The sequence below is a fragment of the Cricetulus griseus genome, chromosome 7 (genome assembly GCF_003668045.3).
Source record: "Cricetulus griseus strain 17A/GY chromosome 7, alternate assembly CriGri-PICRH-1.0, whole genome shotgun sequence".
NCBI lineage: Eukaryota > Metazoa > Chordata > Mammalia > Rodentia > Cricetidae > Cricetulus > Cricetulus griseus.
In genome coordinates, this window is record NC_048600.1 from 127,450,312 (window position 1) to 127,472,105 (window position 21,794).

At 53.7% G+C, this 21,794-nt stretch overlaps 3 protein-coding genes across 3 annotated transcripts in view; 2 read left to right on the forward strand and 1 right to left on the reverse strand.

The window, feature by feature from the left end:
* Positions 1 to 6,021, forward strand: part of Kif19 (kinesin family member 19) — a 26,390-nt gene extending 20,369 nt beyond the window's left edge. The window contains exons 10-20 of the mRNA XM_027425753.2: positions 434 to 599; positions 1,140 to 1,314; positions 1,445 to 1,640; positions 2,170 to 2,440; positions 2,539 to 2,660; positions 3,237 to 3,370; positions 3,571 to 3,676; positions 3,801 to 3,888; positions 4,895 to 5,292; positions 5,510 to 5,669; positions 5,891 to 6,021. Of these exons, the coding sequence (XP_027281554.1) occupies positions 434 to 599; positions 1,140 to 1,314; positions 1,445 to 1,640; positions 2,170 to 2,440; positions 2,539 to 2,660; positions 3,237 to 3,370; positions 3,571 to 3,676; positions 3,801 to 3,888; positions 4,895 to 5,292; positions 5,510 to 5,669; positions 5,891 to 6,021 (1,947 nt within the window). The remainder of the gene's footprint in view (positions 1 to 433; positions 600 to 1,139; positions 1,315 to 1,444; positions 1,641 to 2,169; positions 2,441 to 2,538; positions 2,661 to 3,236; positions 3,371 to 3,570; positions 3,677 to 3,800; positions 3,889 to 4,894; positions 5,293 to 5,509; positions 5,670 to 5,890) is intronic.
* Positions 6,022 to 7,211: 1,190 nt separating this feature from the next.
* Positions 7,212 to 13,377, reverse strand: Btbd17 (BTB domain containing 17). Its single transcript, XM_027425756.2, has 3 exons — positions 13,293 to 13,377; positions 10,543 to 10,819; positions 7,212 to 8,286 (listed from the first exon to the last, which is right to left on the reverse strand). Exons 1-3 carry the CDS (start codon positions 13,375 to 13,377, stop codon positions 7,212 to 7,214), a joined length of 1,437 nt encoding a protein of 478 aa, XP_027281557.1.
* Positions 13,378 to 18,244: 4,867 nt separating this feature from the next.
* On the forward strand, positions 18,245 to 21,058 carry Gpr142 (G protein-coupled receptor 142). Its single transcript, XM_035447213.1, has 3 exons — positions 18,245 to 18,269; positions 19,009 to 19,170; positions 20,199 to 21,058. The coding sequence occupies exons 1-3, from the start codon at positions 18,245 to 18,247 to the stop codon at positions 21,056 to 21,058; spliced, it is 1,047 nt and encodes a 348-aa protein (XP_035303104.1).
* Positions 21,059 to 21,794: the final 736 nt, after the last annotated feature.

The window sequence follows — 21,794 nt, forward strand, 5'->3', positions numbered from 1 at the left end:
AGATCCCAGCACCCCACATCAGGCATTTAACAATTGCCTGTAACTCCAGCTCCAGGGGACCTTACACCTTCTTCAGGCACTCACACTCATGTGCACATGTTCCCACACAGACACACATGCATACACATAAAGTAGAAGACAAAATGGGGGAGGGAAAGGAATCAAGACTTCGATACCCGGTGAAGGAATGGGCTCCTTGGGCAACAGGGAGGCACTGAGGTCGAAGAGCGGGACTGGAACTTTAGGATGACAGGCCTAAAAGACGAATGCAGGCGCAATAGGAGGCTGTGGGGAGGAGGGCAAGGAGGCCATTGCTGCCACTGAAAAGGACAAGGACTGGCAAAGGGGAAGATAGAAGAAGAGGTGTCCCACAGGCAGGCCTGGCTCCTGGGGTGACCGTACCCCCTCACCTCTGACGCTGGGCTCCCTGCAGGTGAAGCAGAACCTGCTCAACGTGTCCTACCACATCGCCCAGTACACAAGCATCATCGCTGACCTGCGAGGGGAAATCCAGAGACTCAAGTGCAAGATCGACCAGCAGGCGGGGCGGGGCCAGGGCCGGGGCCGACTGGACCGGGGTGACATTCGCCATATCCAAGGTATGCACCCAGCCCTGTGGGTTCCGAGGTGGGAGCTGCTCTTAGCAACCCTCTCCAGGTGGCCTTGTGAGGTCCCAGGACCAGGAGCATTAACTCTGGCTAAGTGGTATCGGACTGCTTATTCCACATCTTCGCGCCTTCCCCTGTGAAACGGGATCACACCTCTGCTTTGCAGAGCTGGAGATGGAATCATCTGAGGATACTATGCGGACGGCTGCCCTGTGGGGCCCTGGAAGGCATAACGCTCACTGAGACTTGCCTGTTTGCTGTAATGGTTTTCCAACAGATAGCAGAGAAACAGGGACACCCTTTATAGTTGGCACAAGGATGCTGTGAGGGCTAGCCCAATCTCAATCCGTGTGGGAGAGCAACGGTCATCTTTGGGCTGCAGTTTGCATATATATTGTGGGAGTGAGATGTGCGGGAGAAGAGGAATCCAAGAAGTTGGAAATGCAAGCAGCGGTCTGGGGAGAAACTAGGAGACAGAGCCCCAGGTGGGCCTGAGCTGGCTGCTGTGCTGACACCACTCCCACTCTTCAGCTGAGGTACAGTTACACAGCGGGCAGGAAGGCCAGGCGGAGATGGGACAGCTCCGGGAGCAGCTCATCGGTGCCTTCCACGAGCAGATGGATGTGCGCCGGCGCCTGCTGGAGCTGGAAAACCAAGCCATGGAAGTCCAGATTGATACCTCCCGTCACCTACTCACCATCGCGGGGTATGCTTCCCCTGTCCCGGGACCCTCGGGCCCACCCCATGTTCAGGTTTGTCATGGAGGAGCCTGGAACATAGAAACACAGTGCCCTGCCCATGAGCTGAATCTTGTGTCTCTTGGGCGCTGCTGGCAGCTGGGAGCATGAGAAGTCACGCCGGGCTCTCAAGTGGCGTGAGGAGCGAAGGAAGGAGTCCTACACCAAAGATGACAGTGAAAAGGACTCAGACACAGGGGATGAGCCAGATAACCTGGAGCCACCAGAGGTGGCCTCAGCCCGGGAAAACATCGCCACCCTGGTGGGCGAACAGAAGAAACTGCGCAAGCAGAAGGTACGATGGGCCTTGGGTGTAGGGAGAGTGGGGAAGAAAAGGCGGAGGACTGAGGAAGAGAGAGACCAGAGAGCAGAAGCCGCAAATGCTGGCTGACCTTGCCAAGTTTCTACATCTCTGTGTGTGTCATACTTCGCATTTCTAAAATACGAGCACCCATGGTGATGCCCGAACGGAGTCGCTGGAGACAGTTAAGTTAATGCTTGGCATGAAGCAAGGACTAAGGACATGGTAGTCAATATAATAACAGATTTTTTTTTTATCTTCTGCGTTGAAATAAGGGCTGCCGCAGGGCATGGTTGAATCAAGTGGGCACACAGGCGCCGAATAGTTGCAAGACCCCAAAATAAGCTTTGAAGGCTAGCTTAGAACCGTAATATTAATTAGAAAGCTATAAGTGGTTACATTAAGTCATGCTTTTTTATTGGGCTTGGAGAGCCAGCCAGAAGGCCTGAGAGCAGGGGGCCTGGCTGGGTGGGTGGGACTGGCCTAGCGCTGAGCCGGTCCGCCCTGCCTCTGTCCCCCGCAGCTGGCGTTGGAGCAGCGCTGCCGGGAGCTGGGAGCGCGGGGTCGGCGCCTGGAAGAGACGCTGCCGCGGCGCATCGGCTCCGAGGAGCAGCGCGAGGTGCTCAGCCTGTTGTGCCGAGTGCACGAGCTGGAGGTGGAAAACACCGAGATGCAATCGCATGCTCTGCTCCGCGACAGTGCCCTGCGCCACCGCCGCGAGGCCGTGCGCCGCTTGGAGCAGCACCGCAGCCTCTGCGAGGAGATCATTCAGGGCCAGCGGCAGATCATCGATGGTAGGGCCGGGCCTCCCCACCCCCGGAGGCCTGGGGCGTTGTCTGAGGGGCTGCGGGCCCATGCCGAGCCCTCAGCGCTCCTTCCCCCCCATGGACAGACTTCAATCTGGAGGTTCCCAGGCAGCTGGAGGAACTCTATGAAGTTTACCTTCGGGAACTGGAAGAGGGCAGTCTGGAGCGGGCCACCATCATGGACCGTGTGGCCTCTAGGGCCCTGCAGGTGGGCGCTTGGGCCGCTGGCCTAAATTCGCTGACATGGGGATCGCACCAAGCCAGCTAAGTTCCATGAAATGGCTTTGCTTTTTTTTTTTTGCTTTTTTTTTTTCTCTTGCCCATACTCTCTGCCTAGCCAAGCCTGGGTGAGGGTCCCCATTCTTGGACATTACTGCCTGGTCTCACAATTTGCCCCTACCTAGGGTCACAAGGTCAGGAAAGGCCATCTGAGATATGACAAGTGACCACTAGCCAATAGGATAGTTTTTAATCCCAACAGTTAGGGAGTTGAGGCAGGAGAGTTGAAAGATCTACTTTATCTGTACAACAAGAATCAATCTCAGACAATAAATGGATTAATTGATTGATTGATTTCTAAAAATCAAGGGAAAAGTGGATCTAATGCCCTAGCAGGACCAGGCCATTGAGCTGCGTAGCGTACTCCAAATGGCTGGGGACTCAGAGCGTAGGTCAGGTGCCCTTCAGGTCGCCCAGCCCATCTTACAGCCTTTGTCACTCTGTTATTACAGGGCACAAGTCTTCTGACTGTTCATCCTTGTCATCACCCCTCCCCCCCACACAGGACAGCTCTTTGCCCAGAATCACTGGAGCTGGGACCACACTGACCCCGGACTCTGACCTGGAGAGTGTGAAGACACTGAGCTCTGAGGCCCAGCGCCCCCAAAACAACACCCTCCCCCCACTTGGCACAGACAGGTGAGACTTCCTGATGCCACCTAACCTGTGTGAGGAATGTCAGCTCCGTAGGGAAGATGGAGCCCGACGCATAGTGAGGCGGTGTCATGGGTCCGCAGGCAGGGTTCTCTTTCCCTTGGCACCCACAGTTTCTCCTCTCGGGTGGGGGTAGACTTTGGTGTGACTAGCCTGGTCAACAGCTGCTTCCTCCTTCTCCTCAGTGAGTCCTACCATGTGTTCAAGGCCAGTCCCAGGGCCTGGCAGGCGAAGAATTCCTCTGTGCCCACTCCACCTCCCATCCAGGTGGGCACCCTGGTGACCCAGCAGGTGAGATCTGGGTGCCCAGCAGTGGGTGGGTTTCTTCCAAAGTGGCTAGCCCCTCCAAGGCCACACAGCCTCTGCAGAGTGCGGTGCGGGGGCCCCTGCTGTCTTCAAATGGTTTACCCCTTAGGCCCCACCACAGGACAGCCTGGGCAGCCAGATCAACTCTTCCCCGGACAGCAGTGAGAACCTGTCAGAGACCCCTCTGTCCCATAAAGGTGGGTGTGAACTTCACATGCCCTGGCCCCCACTGCCTGGCATTGTCTAAACTGTTCTGATGACCAAGCCCGGAGCTCCTTCCTCCTCTCTGTCCTTGATGAAGATACCAATTCATTGGCTGTACCAGAAGGACACACAGAAGATGGGGAACAATCAGAAATAAAATCGGGAGGCTTGGTTGGGTGGTGGCGGTGCACGCCTTTAATCCCCAGCACTCGGGAGGCAAGTGGATCTCTATGAGTTCGAAGCCAGCCTGGTCTAGAGTGAGTTCCAGGCAGGTTACAAAGATACACAGAGAAACCCTGTCTTGAAAAACAAAAAACAAAAACTAAGCTAAAATAGGGACACTTGTCACCCCCTTCCCACTGGATTCTAGCAAATTCTAATTGAATCTCTGCCCCCTAGACAAATAGACTAAACCCATTGTCTAAAGCATGTTTTTGTTGTTGTTGTTTTGTTTTGGAGAGGTGGTAATAGGGATTGAATTTAGGGTCTCACACACAAGAGACATTCTCCTGCTAAGTTATATCCCGTCCCTTTTTCACTTTCAATTTTGAGATCAGGTCTAAGTTGCCTATTTGGCAGGCCTTTTTTTTTTTTTTTTTAAGACAGGGTCTTACTATGTAGCCCAGACTGTCCTGGAACTCTCTCTGTAGACCAGGCTGGTCTCAAACTCAAAACTCATAGAGATCTGCCTGCTCTGTATCTGCCAGCCAGCCTTGAATTTTTTATCTTCCTGCCTCAGCCCCCTGAGGAGCTAAGATTGCAGGCGTGAGACACCAGTCTAGACTCTCAATCTTTGAAGTAGCCCCAGAGTATTTGTTTTTGTAATTCCCATTTACAAATGAAATTCAGGTTCTGAGGGGGCACCCCAAGTTTCTCAAAGAGCTAGTGAGTTAGAGTTCTGGGGGTGAAATCTGCGAGTCCTGGCTCTTGCCCACTTTTGACCCGTGAGGAAGGGGTGTAGGAAGTGGGCCTTATCCTTGGTTTGGGTATCTGCTGTAGAGAAGAAAGAGATCTTGACTCGGACCAAGTGTATCTCCGTGAAGGCCGCCCAGCGGCGCTCCCGGGCCCTGGGATCGGAGGGGCGCCACCTGCTGGCACCTGCCGCAGAACGCAGCAGCCTGTCCCTCCACTCGTTGAGTGAGGCTGAAGATGTTCGTCCATCTGGTCCACTGGCCTGCAAGCGGCCGCCCAGCCCCACCCTGCACCATGCTATCAGCGAGGACAATCTATCCAGCAGCACCGGCGAGGGCCCCTCTCGGGCGGTAGGACCTCGACGTGATGGCACTGGACCCTGGGTGCGTGCTCAGAAGAAAAGCCTTAGCAAGAAAAGGGAGGAGTCACTGGAGGCGAAGAGGAGGAAGCGGAGGTCTCGGTCCTTCGAGGTCACAAGACAAGGGGTGAGGCAAGACGCAGGGGGTGAGATGTCTGCTCCCCTTCCTAATGGGTGAGGGTCCGAGGGCTAGCTCCCCCGAGAAGCTACAGGACACTTCAGCCATTCGCTAGCTACCCACAGAGGCCCTGATCTGGAATGCAACGTTCCCAGCCTGATAAAGTAGCTAGGAATGGGTTTTGTAGCATCTCTCAGCCCCATTTCACTGTTTTCCAACTGTGCAGATGTCTCGTCCCAACACACACCTGCTGGGGCCTCATCCCTCCGAGGGCATTTCAGACCGAAGGATGCCAGTGTGTGGGCGGCCATCCCCTGGTGTCAGGCATTTGGCAAAGGTCACGCTGCCTCTGGCCAAGGTCAAATTTCCTCCAGGCCAGAACACAGGTCAGTACCAACAAAGGAGGGGTCGGGGTGGGAGAAGCCTTGACTAGCACAGAGGGGGAGACATACAGAGCTCTTGCCCCTAGTTGGGAGTGTGATTCGGGAAGCAGTATCGGTGAGGTTAGCAAACTGGGGTTGTCCCCCTAAGAAGTTCAAGGTCCCTGGGTGTTGTGGGGAGGGGAGGCATTCCTCAGCGCCTGATGCTGGCTTTTCCCCTGTCCTAGGCTCTGGACACCCCTCACCCCTTCCTGTTGCCCCCAACCCAGCTGGTGTTTCCCGTAGAGCTACTCGTGGGCCCAGCCTGCCCCATGGTTCAAGCACTCTTGGCAAAGATGGACGCCTCCGGCATAATTGAGGGGCCCTGGGGCCTACTCTTCTGCTCCCAGCACTGAACAGGGTGTAGCAGGAACTGGGAGGTAGAAGCGAGGCAGATGGGGACCCTATGGAGCAAGAGCTTCGAGGGCTGGCCTCCCATGACCTGGAAACGGTGGGGGTGGGGTTGCGTCAGGAACTCTCCCATGCTCTCCATGCCACCAGAAAGGGAGGGCGAGCCCCAACAGCTTGGCCTCCCAACCCGGGACAGAACATTGTTGCCAAAAATTTGCACAGACCTGGGGCCTATCTTGGCTTCTGCAATGGGGGAGAGGAGCTGTTAGTGAGATAGGACTCCCAGGCCCATACCTGGGCAAAGGGGTGGGGGATGGGAAAGGAGCCCACAGGACTTCACATAGGGTGGGGAGGAATGGGGAGGGTGTCTGGTTTTGTAACTTTTTTTTTGGCTTTTCTTTTAAATAAAGTCTTACTGGGGTTTTGATGGTTGTGTTTAGAGTTTTTGGAATGTGCCATAGCTGGTCCTAGGATTCATCCAGTCCCTGGCCCTTTCACCCCCAGCACTCCATCTCCCTTGGCACAAGCCTACACATATCTGGAGAATGGTTTTTTCCCTCAAGATGCCAAGACTCTCACTCCCCAAAAAGATGGAGCTAGAGCAATATCTAGTTTGTGGCAGTCTCTCTAGGGCCTTTCCGCTAGCCTGGACCCCTCTGCAAGAGCCCAAGGACTTGATGTAGGCAGAGACGGAAAGCCTCACAAGCTGAGGGGCGCTTGTCCACTAGGGGTCGCAGCTCATGGAACACCTTCGCCTCATAGGAGAAAATTCCTATCCAAGAGGAGATTGCCCATGCTGGCTGTCAATCATTGACCATTAGGTCATTTTCCCTGCCCTGGTTCATGTCTGGATGGGAACTCTTTGGGAAAAGCTCAGTGGAGGGCATGCGAACCGCAGACTTTTGAGACTCGGAGTTGCTTCAGTCCCTCAGCATGGGTTTATTCTGGACCAAGAGTGCTGACTTCCAATCAGCAGGGAAAGGCTCTCTGAAAGCATAGCCATCCTGCCTACCACATTCACCTGCCTTCCACCCTAGCCCCAACCAGCCGTACTTGGACACCCAGGACCCAGGCTGGCAGTCACTTCAACGCTCGCCTACCCCTCCCCAGACCCTGGAGCGCCATCCAGGCCAGGCCTTTACTTTGTCAATCCACAGGCTAACTGGGAGTCCTGATGAGGGTGTGGTACACGGGTTTGACAATGAGATGGAGATGCAGTGCGTTCTCCACCAGGTACTCCGAGTTGCGCCTCTGCAGGTCTGCATGGGCCAGGAAGTCGCCAGCCTCCTCGCTGCTCTGATGGAAGCTGTAGGCGTGGCGGACCAGGAGGCGGCCCTGATGGCGCGCACCCACCAGCACCGTCTTCTGGAAGCTCACGCCGGCCGCGTCGCCACCGCTGCTGGCAGGCGTGACCACCAGCCGTGGCCTTCCGTCCTCGGGGCGCGCGGCGGGCAGCGCAGTGCCTGCGGTGTCCGCGTAGACGGGCCTCAGGCTGACGGGCAGCCAGCGCGGAGAGAAGAGCACGTTCCAGGTGATCCGGCGGCCGGCGTCGTGGCCGCTCGGACCCAGCTGCGTCTGGAAGCTGGTGCTGCGATCGTCGCGAGCCGGGTTGTTGATGACCCACGGGGCGCCCCAGGCAGGTGCGAGGTAGTTGCGCGGCAGGAAGGCGCTGCCGTTCACGTGGAAGAACTTGGCGTAGTGCAGCGGCGAGGCGGCGTGGAACTGGTATGCTTGCAGCAGGAGGTCTGCCACCGCTGGGCCGTGGCGCGCCAGCGCGGCTGAGCGCGCCTGCAGCTGGAACAGCTGTGCGGGAGGGATCATGGGGTAGCGGATGGCGCGCAGCGCTCGCTCGGCCACTGTGGGGGGCGGCCGCGCGCGACCCAGCCACGCCTCCAACGCGTGGAACAGCTCCAGCTCATCCTGAAGCACCAGGTCCGAGCGCTGCAGGAGCTGCGCCAGCAACTCAGGGCTCACGGCGCCCCACTCGGCGCTCCCCGCCACGGCCGAAAGGTTCCAAGCCAGGAACTGCAGGCAGCTCTCACGCAGAGCCTCATCTCCGGTGCTCACTGCATAGTGGTACCAGCCCACAGCCGGACCCGCGCCTCCAGCCAGATGCGCTCGCATGTAGTCAGCCACACCTCGCTGCAGGGATGCCACACGGTACTTGGTGGCCAGCCTGTGCAGCGGGATAGCCTGGGCCAGCAGGACGGTCAGCTCGCCACAGTATAAGTACCTGCAATAGAGTTGGAGAGGGGGACCGTTGAGATGGCTCAGCAGCTAAGAGCACTTGTCCAGGGGACAAGAATTGGGTCCCCAGCACCCACATTGGGTGATTTGAAACTATCTGTAACTCCAGCCCTCTTCTGGCGGAAGGGCACCCATTTACACACTCGATACACTCACACAGACATATAAACTAATAATACGACTTATAAATAAAAATAGAGTCCAGGCGGTGGTGACACGCGCCTTTAATCCCAGCACTCGGGAGGCAGAGGCAGGTGGATCTCTTAAGTTCGAGGTCAGCCTGGTCTACAGAGTGAGTTCCACGACAGCCAGGGCTACACAGAGGAAATCCTGTCTCAAAAACATAATAGTAGTAGCAATAATAGTAATAGTAGTAGTGATAATAATAATAATAGTAATAATAACAATACTACTAATAATAATAACAGTAAAAGTAAAGATAGAAAGATCGCCAGTGCTGGGCCTGAACAAGGCCACCCACTCCATCTCTAGCTGATTTTCCCAGAACACAGCCCTTTTTTTGTGATCAGAAACAAGCAGGATGAATGGGCCCTGAGGCTTCCTAAGCTCCCTCCCAGCCTGTTCTTTTAGCTTCTGTGTGGAAACCATATGTGTCTACTGAGCATCTCCCAGATACCTAACTACACGCTAAAATAAGAAGGGGCTGCTGATAACCTGGAAGTCCACAGTCTGGATTTAATGCCCATCTGACCTCCTCCTTGCCACTAGACAAGGCAAGTCCTTTAACTTAGATTAATCTTTTTTTTATTATTATGTATACAGTCTTCTGCCTGTAGGCCAGCAGAGGGCACCAGATCTCATTTAAGGTGGTTGTGAGCCACCATGTGGTTGCTGGGAATTGAACTCAGGACTTCTGGAGGAGCAGCCAGTGCTCTTAACCTCTGAGCCACCTCTCCAGCCCTGACTTAGATGAATCTTAAGCTTATCTAGAAAAGGGGAAGAGCACCTTCTGGAATATCGTCGGAGTGAGAGGCAGTGAAAAGTCGTGCTACAGAGTACACAGGCAACCCAGGCTACTTCCTCTCCCAGGATCCCCTTCTCTTTGTAATTGGGTCTTTCTTGTTAGTTATCCAGTTTCCCTTTCCTTGTTAGCTGTTTTACTGTTTCTGGCTCTCTTACAGTACTGCCCCCCCTTCCACCCACACCCCCTCCCCCGCATGCCTCATTCTTCCTGGCAGTCTCACTGGCACACAGCACCCCACTGGACTCTATGGGAAACCCTTCTGTTTTATCCCTCTTCCTGTTGCCTGGAACTTGGAAGTGGTGTCCGGAATCCTGCAGCCACCTTGTCTAAGCCATCAGAATAGGGTCACCTTCTTAGACTATTTTAAAACTTTCCTTGTGCAGGAAACAGAGAGGTGACATGGATCTGGCTTAACCTTTCCACTCCTTTGGAACCAGCCCTGTGGTTCCAAAACATGTAGGTTTAAAAAATGGCCAGTTGCCGGATGGTGGTGGCACATGCCTTTAATCCCAGCATTCAGGAGGCAGAATCTCTGTGAGTTTGAGACCAGCCTGGTCTATAAGAGTTCCAGGACAGCCTCCATAGCCACAGAGAAACCCTGTCTAAAAAAAAAAAAAAAAAAAAAAAGAAAGGAAGGAAGGAAGGAAAGAGGGAGGGAGGGAGGGAGGAAGAAAGAAAGAAAGAAAGAAAGAAAGAAAGAAAGAAAGAAAGGAAGAAATGGCCAGTCTCATCCTGGAGAGATGGCTCAGAGGTTAAGAGCACTGGCTGCTCTTCTAGAGGTCTTGAGTTCAATTCCCAGCAACCACATGGTGACTCACAACCATCTATAAAGTGACCTGGTGCCCTCTTCTGGCATCCAAGCATATGTTCAAGTCCAAGCATATGTTCAGATAGAACACTGTATATATAATAAATAAATCTTTTATTTTAATAAAAACGGAAAAAAGAAATGTCTGCTCTCAACCTTGAGACTTGAAAGTGACCACCCAAGAAAGTGACCATCCAAAAATCTGTTATAAACTCTCTTGGCCTGGTTTGTAAGTAGCTCAGGAGGGAATCCCAAGGGCAGGAAGTGGTACACAAGCCACAGAACAGAGGGCGGTGGAAACAGGGACAAAGGAGGTGTGTGCTGTATGTCATGCTATGAATTTAGAAAGCAGATATAATAGCCTCTAAGGCCAGGCTTCTGTGACCTTGGATGTGGAGAAGCTGGGGCCTGTGGACAGAGTGCAGCACGATGCCCCTTCCCCTACATACCTGATGAACTTGTCAAAGACAGCAGCGCAGTCCCGGGGTTCCTGCAGCAGCACCTCGCTCTGGTTGCTCAGCAGCTCACGGAAAAGCTCACTATGCATGCCCAGCAACAAGCGGTGTGTGTGGAAGGCTCGGACTTCGTCGGTGCCCACAGCCTGTACTCGCAGGACCACATCACTGGCATTGCCCTGCCGCAGCAGGTCCTGCAGACGCTGGAGCAGCATCTGGGAGTGGTTGATGGAGGTGCCTGCTGCCTCCCCACCCACATCTGCTCTCTGAGCTGCAGCAAGAAAGGACATAGCACAGCCTGAGAAGGCACCCGTCCTGGAGCCTCCAACGAAGACTGCAAAGGGACCACCTGGTGACATATGTGCCAGCGTGTGGGAGAATGTTGGAAGTCTAGGGAGGGAGCTGTGTGCACACACAAAGTGCATGAGTGTGCAAGAGTTTAATCCTGGTTGGGCACAGTGGCCCCAAGCCAACCCAGGAGTGAGTCCTTAGAAGCCTAGTGGGTTCTGGTCAAGAAGGAGCCATGGAACAGCTTTTGTTTCTGTGAACTGGTGTCCATCACACTGGACCTCCAGGGGAGGGTCCCCACCTCTCTCACCTCCTCAGAAACTTATCAGAAGTGGCCCACTCTTGTGTCTTGAACACTGATCATGTGACTTCTGTGTGGCAGTGAATGAGCCAAACCCAGTTCTCACACTCGGGAAAGCTCAGAGGAACAGAACAGACATGTCTCAAGTATGCAAGTGTAAGGGTGGGACAGAAGGTTGCCCCAAGTTCAAGGCCAGCCTGGGATTCATAGGAAGTATCAGACCAACTGCCACTGATCGCAAGACCTGGTATAAGGGGGGGAGGGACATCTGATGGCTCAGCCAGTAAAAGTGCTTGCTGACAGCATGCGTTGGATACTGGGGACCCACATGGTATAAGGAGAGAACTAATTCCTGAAATTGTCCTTTGACCTCTACCTGTGTGCAGTAGCACATGAGCACACATACCCCCCCACATACACACAAAGTATAATAAATAAATAAAATGTGATTAAGGGGGTGTTCCAAGGGGGAGGGGGAGAAAGAGACATCTCTCTTGGCAAAATGATTGACATATAAGCTTGAGGACCTGAATTCCGTCCCCAGAAGTCATGTAAAAAAGCTGGGTGTGGGGCTGGAGAGATGGCTCAGAGGTTAAGAGCACTGGCTGCTCTTCCAGAAGTCCCTAGTTCAAATCCCAGCAACCACATGGTGACTCACAACCAGCCTAAGGAGATCTGGCGCCCTCTTCAGGCCTGCAGGCAGACGTGTAGGCAGAACCTATGTTTATAATAAATAAATCTTTTTAAAAAAATCTGGGTGTGGTGGCACATGCTTGCAATCCTAGCACTGTGGAGGCAGAGACAGGTGGATTCCTGAGGCTCCCTGCTCAGTCAGCTCACCCTAATCAATGAGCCCTAGGTTAGTAAGGGACCATCTCAAAATACAAGGTAGGTGGGTGGGTTCCTTGACCTCTGGCTTACACATGCACACTCATCACAAACACGCACGTGCACACACACAAAATAAATTTAAAAAGAAGTAAACACACAAATGAGCACTCTGAAGCCAGAAAGGGAAAGAGTACACAGAGACAAAGGGAAAAGCCCCTAAAGATCTTTGGTGAGAAAGGGCTTGCGGGTCTGGGGTCAGGGACAGGGTTGAGGAGACCAAAGTGAGACCAAAACTGAGATAGCAGGCATGAGTTTTCTTTGTCTTTGTTTTCTTTCTTTCTTTTGTTTTGATTTCTTTTTAGTTGTTTTTTTTTTTTTTTTGAGATTAGGGTCTCTTGTAGCTCAGGCTAGCCTTGAATTTATTACTAGCTGAGATTTGCCTTGAACTCTTAATCCTCCTCCCTCCTGTGTGCTGGGGTAACAGGGGTGCACCTCCACACCCATCTGAGAAGCGAAGCCCCAACTCTGCCCTATTGGATTCCCCACCTGTGAGACAGATAAGGGACCCAAGGAAGTACCATGGGCCAACTGCAGAAAGAATAGGACTCTCTGGGTATCTGAGTGTAGAAGCTGGCACCCCTCCCCCACTTCCAGGGAGACCTGTCTCTTGTGTTCTCAGGGAGGCTATGGGGTCAGATAGGGATACAAACTGAGTAATAGAAAACACAGCCCCCAGTCAGAGCAGTTCAGGGAGCCTCATGAAGTGAGAAAGGGGGTGTCTGCAGAAGAGCACTGGCAGGTGGTCCTTGTGCATGCGTGCACACACACATGCATACACACACACACACACACACACACACACACTCACACAAGCAGTGGGCACGGGGCTTACATGTGGATTGTTGAAAGGAAGGCTCACAAGAGTGAGCATCTGTGAATGGGAGAGGGAGCCCCAGCAAGAAAGGGAACAGCTGCTGGTGAATTTCCCAGCCCTGCCTCCCCAGCTGTCACACTAGAGGACCTGAATGCTGATGACGTCCCCATGCAGCCTCTGCCTGGACCCAGCTGCCTGAGACGATGATAGCAGGTCTTTTTGTCATCAAGACCCCTGCCTGCTGCCCAACCCCTCTTTCCCTTAGGGGCAATCTGTCCCTTCTCCCTTCTGAGGACCTGTCTTTGGAGATGTCCATTTTCTTGGTGTTCTCCATGGCTGGCTGGACCGCGCCACCTCCTGGCCAGCCTATGTAGCTCCTAATAGAAGTTCTTGCCCCCAACTCCCACCTTTCTCCTTACCAGGTACCTGGTCCCACCACAGCCCGCTCACCTGCACGAGTGGCCAGTCCCACCAAGGCCAAGGTAGCCCAGAAGCTGCCCCAGGACCCGGGCTTGCAGTGGCCCTTCCTAAGCATCTTTGTGTCCTGTCCCTAAGTCCACTGCAGGGACAGTCAAGTCCAGAGCACTCCAGTCCCATCCCTCCTCCTTATATAGGATCCAGCAAAGGGACAGTAGCTCTCTTCCCTCCCAGCCTCCCTCCCCTACCAGTCTCTGCCATGGATTGGTTGAAGCTGGCCCCTGCTGTTGCCCAGGCAACTACTTAAGCCAGAGTGTGGCAGCCCCAGGGGCTATTGTGAAGGCCTGGGCCCCCAAGGGGAACAGATCCGGACACCCTCCTCCCCCACCTCTCCCAACAACCCAGGAAGGCTAGCTGTTGCTCTCTGGGGAAGTTTTAAGCTCTCTGAAGGGCAAGCAAAGGGCTTCAGGACCCCTGGCAGCCACCAGCCCTGAGGCCCCAGCCCCCAGGCCCAGCCTCCATCCTGGCACAGAGCACACTTGGCAGTATCCTGGTGAGCAGGCTGCAAAGGGAGAGACTGGAAGAGGCAAGGAAGAGCTGGCTCGGGGTTCTACCCCTCCCCCACTCCCATTTTAGGGTGGGCCAGTTCTCCAGAGAGGATAAGGACCTTGAATAGGGGTATGGAGTATAATGGGGATTATTCACATGCTGTTTGTTGAAGAAAGTTCCCGTCATGCTCTGGAGAGGGTGAAGGGCCTTTATGGAAGTGTCACAGGGACTGAGCATCTCCCACCAGGGACACAGCCTGTTTCCCTACCCAGACATCCCAAGTCTTTAGTTCCCCCCTAGGCATGGTGCTGCGTCTCAAGTTTCCCCTCCCTGGAAGGCATCTTTCACCAGCGTCTGCCTGGTTTCCAGCCTTCCCCTTCCCAAAGTTCAAGGTGTGTAGCACACCTGGCACTGGAGTCCATGCGTAGGGAAACTGAGGCAGGAGTTAGATTTCGGTCTCAGACAGTACAGAGAAATGTTCTGACAGCAAAGGCAATAGAGATGGGGAGGGTGGAGTCTAGAGCCCTGTGCATGTGTGTACATGTGTGTACACGTGTGTGTGATGTGTGTGTACGTGAGTGTGGGTGTGTGTTTGCATTCGTGGTGTGTGTGTGTGTGTGTGTGTGTGTGTGTGTGTGTGTGTGTGTGTATGTATGTGTGCTGTTGAGATCTCACCTTTGCATGGAATAAACAGGATTTGTCCCCATTCCTTCTGAGAGAAACTCCCTTGAGGTTGACACATGGAAGTCAGTGGATCCCAGGAAATCTGGGTTTCTCAGAGGCCACATCCTGCTCTAGCCAGGTGTTGGAACTTCTTGCCTTTGCTCTCTGGATTCCAGGGACCAGCTCCATGCACTGAGTTCTGTCTCGTTCTGGTGCAGAGAAACCCAACAGCTTCACCTCCTCCTGGAGCCACAGAGAAAGTAAGAATTGGGTCTGGCACCAACCTTGTCCGGGTTGGCAGAATCAGAGCTGTCCGGCTTAGCGGAAACGCCTCCCAGCTCTCTTATGCCTGGTCTCCCTTGTCCAGATGGACCATCCGTCTCCCACTGGCTGCCTGCCTACCCTTCCTGTAGACTGCACCACACCTAGGCTGTCTGAGCCTGTGTGGAACAGGGCAGTCCAGTCTTGGAGGCAGCCTCACTTCCATGCACAATTCCCAACAACAAGAAAGATGGTTATTCAGTCGGTGTGCTTCTCACCCTCTCTTCCTTGGGGACCCTCATCAGTCCCTCTTGATGTCTGGTCTGCCCGTAATGGCATCTTCCAGGCTCCACTAAGAACCTAGAATTCTCAGTGACACAGGCCTGGACGTTGTGTTTCCTAAGGAAATCAACCGATTGTTATGGACACCCCAAGCTATGATCTACGCACTAGAGAGGTGATTGACATTTCAAGTGTGAGGAGCCAGGAGCTCTCGGGCTACCAAGAAGCCCTCCCACCCCCACACACACCTCTGCTGGGCCCTTCCCATGATTCTAACTTCCCCATCCCTGCCTCTCTTCTAATGATTCAGAAACTGACTTACTGGGTGAAGTTTCCATTGCCACAGTGTGTGCAAACACATGCATGTGCGTGCTATGTATTCATACATGGCTGTGGTGGGGGCGTCTTGGGTCAGGATATGTACAGCAGAGTGCTCAGCCTGCACAGGTGACAGATGGACAACCCCACATTGTATTCCCTGTCCTCCCCTCCTCCACCACTGTGGTCCGGAATCCCCACCATTCCTTGAGCACAAGTCTGAAGATCTCACAAGCAAGAACAGCCCCTAGAGAGAAGACAGTGGAGTATGACTTCCCACCCGGGGTACATGTGCACAGCCAGGGCATAAGTGTCTGCCGCAAGCTCAGGGTAGCTTTTCTGGGAAGCTAGGTCAGTCCCAATAAATGATCTCCATGTAGCAAGTTATCTCAAGAGGGTCTAGAAGCAACCAGAAACTTCTACAGGCACGGGCAGGAGGGGGAGTTTCAGAAACTACAGAGGATCACTCTGACACTGAGCTTGAGGGGACACGGAGGATGTGTGAACCTGAGGCCCACCCTGCCTCTACCTAGCAGCCTTCCCACACCCATAATGTCGTCTGTCCATTCATGAATGACTCAGTTCACTGGGGAAGAGGGACTCTCATGAGTTTAGGTTCCAGGCTCAATATACCCAATAGGCTCACTAAAGATAAACAAAAGAAAAGCTGTGTAAGGTGGGAGCAGCTGGGTGGGGAATTCAAGGCCAGCCTCTGCTACATAGGGAGCTTAGGGCCAGCCTGGGTTATGAGAGACCTATCTCAAAAGGGTAGAGCATCTTTCCCTAAAGTCACTCACATGCTATGGGCAGTTTGCAGTGTCACAGCTTCTTTCCTGTTCTGCTGTGGAATTTTTTTTTTTTTTTTTTTTTTTTTTTTTTTTTGGCTTTTCGAGACCGGATTTCTCTGTGGCTTTGGAGGCTGTCCTGTAACCGTGTAACTAGCTCTTGTAGACCAGGCTGGTCTCGAACTCACAGAGATCCACCTGCCTCTTGAATTTACTTTTTAGAATTGTTTATTTATTATGCACACAGTATTCTGACTGCATGTTTGCCTGCACTCCAGAGAGGGCATCAGATTTTATTATAGATGGTCGTGAGCCACAGTGCGGTTACTGGGAATTGAACTCAGGACCTCTGGAAGAGGTTAAGAGCAGCCAGTGCTCTTAACCATTGAGCCATCTCTCCAGCCCCAGCATTTGCTTTTTCTGAGATGAATTCCCAACACTGTATCCAACACTGTTGGTCCCCAACACTGGGGACCTGTCCTGAATAGAGGGGGCCTGGTGTAGTCTTGCAAGGTCCCTGTATGGCCACCAGGGGGCAGGCACAGAGGCTTCTGCAGTGAGTATGAGAGTGAGCCGTGGGGATTAGATGGGTTGCCTCTAGCCCAGACATGGGATCTACCTCAGGGAGCCAGAAAATGTCTGTCACTCCCTGCCACATTTGTTGGTGCATTTCCAGAAACTAGACCATTGTGGTATCTTGAATGAGAATGGCCCCCATAGGATCATATGCTTCAGTGCTTGGTCCCCACTGAACAGAACCCTTTGGGAAGGATTCGGAGGTGTGGCCTTATTGGGGAAGGTGTTAGCTGGTGCCAGACCATGCCCAGTCTCTCACTCTCTGCCTGCTGCCTGTGGATCAGAACGTAAAGCTCAGCTGCTACTCCAGCGACATGCTTGTCCACTCCCTACTGTGATGATCATGAGCTAACCCTCTAAAACTGTAAGGAAGCCCCAGTCAAATGTTTTATTTTATAAGAGTTGCTTTGGTCATGGTGTCTTCTCACAGCAACAGAACAGTGACTAAGACAACCATGAAAAGTGGCTCTAGGGTAGCTCTCAGTTCTGCACCCCAGGCAGTCCTCCTGGAGTCTGTGTCTGATGCCCAGGGTAAGCCAACCTGGTTACTCTGCATCCCCAGGTACAGGGAGCTGCTGGCCACAGATTCCAGCTTCCTTGGAGCGTTGCTGGCACCGGCTGGTGTTTATTTACCCGAGGATGGTGTTCCTGAGAGCTGCTTGGCTGCACCACGTCCAGAGAAGGGGTGGGGAAGCAATAGCTTGCTGGACCACTGGTTCCTGTGCACTCCACACTGCCGGCAGTCTGGCCAGCCTTCTCTTGGAGGTAACAAGGCACGTGGCTTCCTGCTGGCCTTTGTCCCAACATTCCCCCTCCTTCGGGTAGCCTGGACCTCATCCTATGTACCCATTGTGGTGTCTACAGGTAAGACTCCTTTGACCCTGACTCCTGGGACCTCTCTGGGAATCTAAACCCTGCCTCCTGCTGCTTTCCTGAGGCTTGGGGGGAACCCCCCAGTTCCTGGACACCAATGCCCTCCTTTCTGACCAGCATCCAATAGAATCAGCCCCTTGTATCCTTCAGCCTTCCCCAAGAGCCTCAACTCCAGGGTGTGTCTGCCCCCACTGAGTGGGCTAGTGTGTCATGGACCCTTGAGCTAGGCAGCTGTCCAGAGCTGGGCCTGTCTTCCTGCCTTTTCACTTACTTCCCTTCCTGCCACCACCCCCCACCCTGCCCCAAGCACAGGCATACCCCTTTAAGCAAACCCTGACTCACAGCCTTTTTGTCCCGAAGGCCCCTACCCAGCAGACTTCCCCTGTCAATACTGTGGCATAGGAGAAGCTGTTTGTTCCTCCTGGATCCACTGGAGACTCCATGACTGGGGACCTGGCCCTTCCTTCCTGCTCTCCTTCCCCACCCCCACTCTCACATACTCTGCACCAACAGACTCAGAGCTACGGGGAGGAGAGGAGAAGCGGGGAGGAGAAGCGTGGGGCAAATAACCCTCCCTCCCTCCCTCCCAGAGTGAGGGGCACAGCTGGTGATGCTGCCAGGTTCTGTGGAGACCCCGAGGGAAAGCTGCTGGTGACCTGGGGCCCAGGCCTGGACACTATGGGACTTGCGGGACCAGAGACAGGTAAAATACTTTCCAACAGGGAAAGGGGTAGTAAGAAAAAGGGCAAGCATAGAGCATGAGGTGGGGGTGGGGAGGGTGACCCTGCTGATAGTGAGATGGTGGACCTGGGAGGTGAGAGGGAGGAAGGCTCCTCCACTCATCTTCAGTAGGAAAGAAAAGGCTGTAAGTTAAATTCTAAAAGGACTTAGAGTGTATTTGAGGTGACTACAGGCCAATGAGTGTAGGGATCCTCGACAATGGTGCCATCTTTGGGACAATCTGGGTCATTTGAGCATCAGTAGTGGTAACCTGGGAAGAAGGACACTATTGACTTAGGAAGGAAGGGATCCTTTGGTCTTTCCTGAGAGGGGCTGGCTGTTGAATGGAACTGAGAAGCTGCTGGGAGCTGCCACCAGTCAGAGTTACCGGCATCCTTACTAAAGGTGAAGCCACTCCAGTCCCACTCCAGACTACCACAGGGTAGCCGGTTTCCTTAGTGGCAGGGATTATGATGCAGGGGAGATAGGCTACTGCCAAGGACTCTTGATAAGAGAATAGACAGAGCAGAGGAGCATGAGAGTCCCACAGTGACAGAGACTGCATTTGGCTTGAGCTGTCTGTCCCAGGGCTCTGCATTGCACAGTACTGAATGGAAGGACCTTAGGGCCAGGCAGGGGCTGCTATCAATGAAACCCCAATGGAAAAACAAAAACAAACAAACAAAGTAACTGCTCTCACTTTGCCTTTCCATCCTTCCTAGCTGGGCAGCCACAAGTGACCCTGCTTCCTGCACTCAATGGGAGTGACCCAAGATACCACGATGTGGATGGCCACTGGCCAGAGATCCCAGAGAGGTCTCCATGTGTGGCTGGTATCATCCCTGTCATCTATTACAGTGTCCTGCTGAGCCTGGGACTGCCTGGTGAGTGGGGAGCCAGAGCCTGGGACCTCAGGCTGAGCCAGAACAGGAGCCCTCCTTCATCCAGCACAGATTCTCTGGAGATGGCTAAGCCACAGAGGATCGGTGCAGCACTGTCACAGTCCCTGTGTAACCTACTGTGCAGAGTGGAGCCAGAGGAGGGGACAGTGCACTGATGTAGGAAAGGCCTTGGGTGGCCTTGTTCAGGGGGCATTTCCTAAGTCTAGTCAATAAACCTACACCTGGCTCCCAGGGTACCTCTGCTCTGAAGGGCATTGAACTCTGAGAAAGACACCGGCTGGAATGTGGGTGCCCGTCTAGATAAGCCCATCTATTATCAAGGTGGTCCATGGCCTGGGGTATGACGGGGCAAGGCTAACCAGATTGCCCATCTTGCCAGTAAGCTTTGTTGTCATTTGACTTGGTTCTGTGGTTACCGGGGACAGAACCCAGGACTGAGAGCATGCTAGGTAAGTGATCTGTCACTCCAACTGTACTTCCAAGCAGCTGGAGGGCTTTGGTGGCTCAGCTGGATGGGTATTTGTCTAGCATGCACAAAGCCCTGGGCTCTATCCCAGCACCACATAAACTGGGTATAGTGGTGCACACTTGCAATCTCAGTGCTTGGGATATGGGCAGGAGGACAGAGGTTCAAGACCATCCTCAACTCTATAGGAAGTTTGAGACCAGCTGGATCTGAGAAGGCAGAAACAGGAATTGCTGGGCCTACCAGGATACCACATGAGTTCCAGGCCAACCTGGGAAACTTAGAGAGACCCTGTCTCAAAATACAAAGTAAAAGAGATTACTCGACTAAAGATATGCTGCGGTCGTATAGCACTTGCCTGGCCCTGGGTTTGGATCCCAATACTGCAGGAAAAGGCAGAGGGACCTAGAAACAGCTCGGCACTGCCCCTCCCAATGGCAGGTGGGAGGGATCATGCAAATATCGTGAGAAGCCCACTACTAACCCCCCTTTCTAATGCTTCCGATCTCTCTGTCCCCTCCATGACCTGGGTCTCCTCCATCAGTTAACCTCCTGACTACAGTGGCCCTGGCCCGTCTCGCTGCTAGGACCAGGAAGCCCTCCTACCACTATCTCCTGGCACTCACAGCTTCAGATATCGTCACGCAAGTGGTCATCGTATTTGTGGGCTTCCTCCTGCAGGGAGCTGTGCTGGCCCGCCGGGTGCCCCAGGCTGTGGTGCGCACAGCTAACATCCTGGAGTTTGCTGCCAATCACGCCTCGGTCTGGATTGCAGTCTTGCTCACAGTGGATCGCTATAATGCCCTGTGCCGCCCCCTGCGCCATCGGGCTACCTCGTCCCCAGGCAGGACCCACCGCGCCATTGCCACGGTCTTTAGCACTGCCCTGCTGACTGGCATCCCGTTCTACTGGTGGCTGGATGTGTGGAGGGACGCAGACCCCCCCAGCACTTTGGACAAACTCCTCAAGTGGGCTCACTGCCTCATTGTCTACTTTATCCCCTGCAATGTTTTCCTGGTCACCAATTCAGCCATCATCCTCCGGCTCCGGAAGAAGAGCCAGAGAGGGCTGCAGCCCTGGATGAGCAAGAGCACAGCCATCCTCCTGGGTGTCACCTCCCTCTTCGCTCTGCTTTGGGCACCACGCATCTGTGTCATGCTGTACCACCTGTATGTGGCCCCCGTTCACCGAGACTGGAGGGTCCACCTGGCCTTGGACATAGCCAACATGGTGGCCATGCTCAACACAGCTGTCAACTTTGGCCTCTATTGCTTCATTAGCAAGACTTTCAGAGCCACAGTCCGACAGGTCATCCATGATGCCCACATGTCTTGCACCTTAAAGTCACAGTCAAAGGGCACAGTAGTGGAACTTGTGTTGAAGTCTGTAGGGGGGGAGTTGTAGAGAAAGGGGACCAGGCTAGATATCCCAGTGGCCTCAGGACCACATGCAAAGAGACCCTTGCAATTGTTTTATTTTGATCTTTTGAGAAGGGTTTCCCTATGTAGCCCTGGCTATCCTGAAACTCGCTCTGTAGACCAGGCTGGCCTCAAACTCAGAGATCCGCCTGCCTCGGCCTCCCGAGTGCTGAGATGAAAGGCACGTGCTTCCACCGCTGGTGAGACCTTTGCAATTGTATCCATCAAAACTTCACCAAGTTTGTATTCTGGGGGAGAGAAAAAGGCTCCCCCTTTGGGTGTCTCCAGGTAGAAAGAAGGAAAAAAAATTAGCCACCCTATAGGTTAGCTTCATCCCAATTACCATTTTCTGGGGAAAGGACAGTGCTCTGCTGGCCCACACATCAGAACAGCTGCTGGGGTACCTCTTTGTAAGGGGCCTTCTGCCTGGCAAATACAGAGCTGAATGGATGACTGAGATGATAGACGGTTGGGCAGATGCACGTATTCATGTGAGCCAGGACTGCCTCCTGCTCCCTAAATTGGTGGCCTCTTTGGCTTCTGGTGTTAAAGTTGGAGTCTAAAAAGGAATCTATGAGCAGAGACTCAAGGCCTTTTCTGGGCTGAGGGAGCCAATGATTTTAGCTGAGCAATGGGGGGTGCCTAGACAAGAGATAAAGGTCCCCAGTGTCTTAACCAACATTGGGTGGCCCCAGGCCTAACCCGGCCAGGGAGAAGTGATC